The sequence below is a fragment of the Cariama cristata genome, unplaced genomic scaffold (assembly GCF_000690535.1).
Source record: "Cariama cristata isolate BGI_N322 unplaced genomic scaffold, ASM69053v1 scaffold120, whole genome shotgun sequence".
Taxonomy (NCBI): domain Eukaryota; kingdom Metazoa; phylum Chordata; class Aves; order Cariamiformes; family Cariamidae; genus Cariama; species Cariama cristata.
In genome coordinates, this window is record NW_009593890.1 from 168,953 (window position 1) to 171,255 (window position 2,303).

At 38.0% G+C, this 2,303-nt stretch overlaps 1 protein-coding gene across 1 annotated transcript; it reads right to left on the reverse strand.

Annotated features, from left to right (window-relative positions):
- Nucleotides 1–340: 340 nt before the first annotated feature.
- Nucleotides 341–1,770, reverse strand: ZADH2 (zinc binding alcohol dehydrogenase domain containing 2; the record flags this gene model as incomplete). Its single annotated transcript, XM_009695836.1, has 1 exon — nt 341–1,770. A coding segment is annotated over one exon (925 nt), but the record flags the coding sequence as incomplete, so codon positions are not given.
- Nucleotides 1,771–2,303: the final 533 nt, after the last annotated feature.

Sequence of the window (2,303 nt, forward strand, 5' to 3'; positions counted from 1 at the left end):
TATTTAAATAGCTTTTTAAACTTTATTAAATCTTCAAAAAAAATATACAGGACCTGAATATACGTGAGCATGGCTCAAAACCCCACTCCAATAATCTTTTGTAATACTGACTAAAGGGGAGACCAGACAGTAAACAGTAACAGTAGCAAATGAAAAGGCCAGAAAAGGAGATGATGTTGCAACTTGCAGTTAAAGATTTAAAAGAAAATTGCACAGTTGTTTATAGCTACAAAAGACATAATTAAAAAAAAGTCAAGTCGCTTTTCTTAATATTACTGACATGTCAGAATTGGAGGATGAATTTCCCTGTGTAACCAGTCAAGGAATATCGCTGTGATCCATGATGCAAATGAATTATGATTATCATGTCTGTGACAAAAATTCGGGTATGTTTTTTTTCCAGAAACTTCAAGAGATTAATACAGCAACCACAAGATACAACTCTTTTTACTTAGTCTTGTTCTAACAATTTTATTTTTAAACCAGGGAATCAAAATTGTTGAAAGACTTTTTTTTTTTGTCTAAGCTGAACTATATATAAAGTCTTATCAAACCAATCTGACAGACTAAATCTGCCTCTGCATCAAGACTTATTCTGTCAAGAACAATGTTCTTGTCTCACGCTAAGCAACAGAATCAGAGGCCCATTAAGTCCGTGCTACAGCCACCGATTTAAGCATTTTCAAGAAAAGAAAAAAAAAAACACAAAACTTTTTATTAACACCTTAATGCTGTTTTTTAATATAATATCCATTAGTAAGTTTAAAAAAAAGAAATTGTTTCTAGTCATTCTGAGGCATAAAGTGCCCATTTTCTCTCTTCTGATTTATATCATTGTTCTGTTTTTACAGCTTACTGTTGACAGAGTGAGGTAATTCAACTACAATTTTTCCAATGTTTTTTCCCATGTACATGTAATCTACAGCACGGAATACAGACTCCAAGCCAGTGAACTTGCCCTCCGGAGACATGTCTCCAAAGTCCACCTCACAAGCCAGGTCTCCTCTTTCATACATCTTGAGCAAGTGCTTCAGAGCCATTTTGTATTCGGAAAGGTAATGGTTCAAGAAGAAACCCCGGATGCTGGCAGACTTCTTCAATAGCTTTGCTGGCAACGACTCTGCTTTAATGGGCTGGAGGCCAGTAGGGTTTTGGTAGCCAGCGATAAACCCAATAACTATCAGGCGCCCTTTGGTAGCCAAGGAGTTAAGGGCCAAGTCAAACATCTTTCCCCCAATAGATTCATACACTACATCCACACCTTCCGGGTAGTCCTTCCTAAGAACAGACTCAACGTTTTCAGTTTTATAGTTGATCGTACGGTCACAGCCGATGGATTTCAGAAAACCACCCTTTTCATCACTGGAGCAGGTTCCAATTACATGGCATTTTGCCTTCTTTGCAAGCTGCACGGCAAACTGCCCCGTTCCTCCAGCCGCTGCTGTCACCAGAACCTTCTTGCCTTCAGACAGCTCTCCCAGCTCTTTCAAACTGATGTACGCGGTAGCTCCACTTACCATTAAAGTAAGAAACTCGGGTTTCACAGAGGGCAGAGGAACTGCTTGTTTGGCAGGCACAACTGTGTATTCAGCAAAGGAACCTGCTTTCACGTAGGCCACGGCTTGACCCACTGTGTAATCAGCACTCGCGCTGAGCCCTAACGCTACCACCTCACCGACGCCTTCAAAGCCTATATCAAATGGGGGTTTGACTGATGCGTCATATCGACCCGCTGAGTAGTTTATGTCAGATGCATTAATGCCGACAAATCTAGAAGAAAACAAAAATGTATTAACGAGATTCATTCCTTACCAAGTCTTTGTCGTATGAGAAACCTTCAATTTACATGTGTGGGATGAGTTCAAGACTTTGTCTGATTATTGGTATATTTGAATAATGAGTATACTCCAGAGACTACTTCTGTCAGACTTCTGTAGTTTGCATTCTTTTACTCTAGAATTACAGATAAATTTGCTAAAAGAAAAAAAACAAACCCAAGGTACGTTTTCCTCAAGTCCATTTGACTAAACTAAGCAAACTAAAAATAACTGTGTAAAAGATTAAAGGATGAAAATTAACCGACTACTTTATAGAAGATGTGAAAACACTGAAGAATAAAACGTGCAAAGCAGTAAATATGTTGATTCTGGCAACAAATTTACATTTTTGAATATAATACTACTGTTAATGACTAACGATCATATTAACTATCGATGTCATTTGCAAGGTCATGTTACTGTAGGCAAGTACTTTTTAATTGATGGAGTCACTACAGCAAATTTGCCTTTTGATGTAGCTAATGT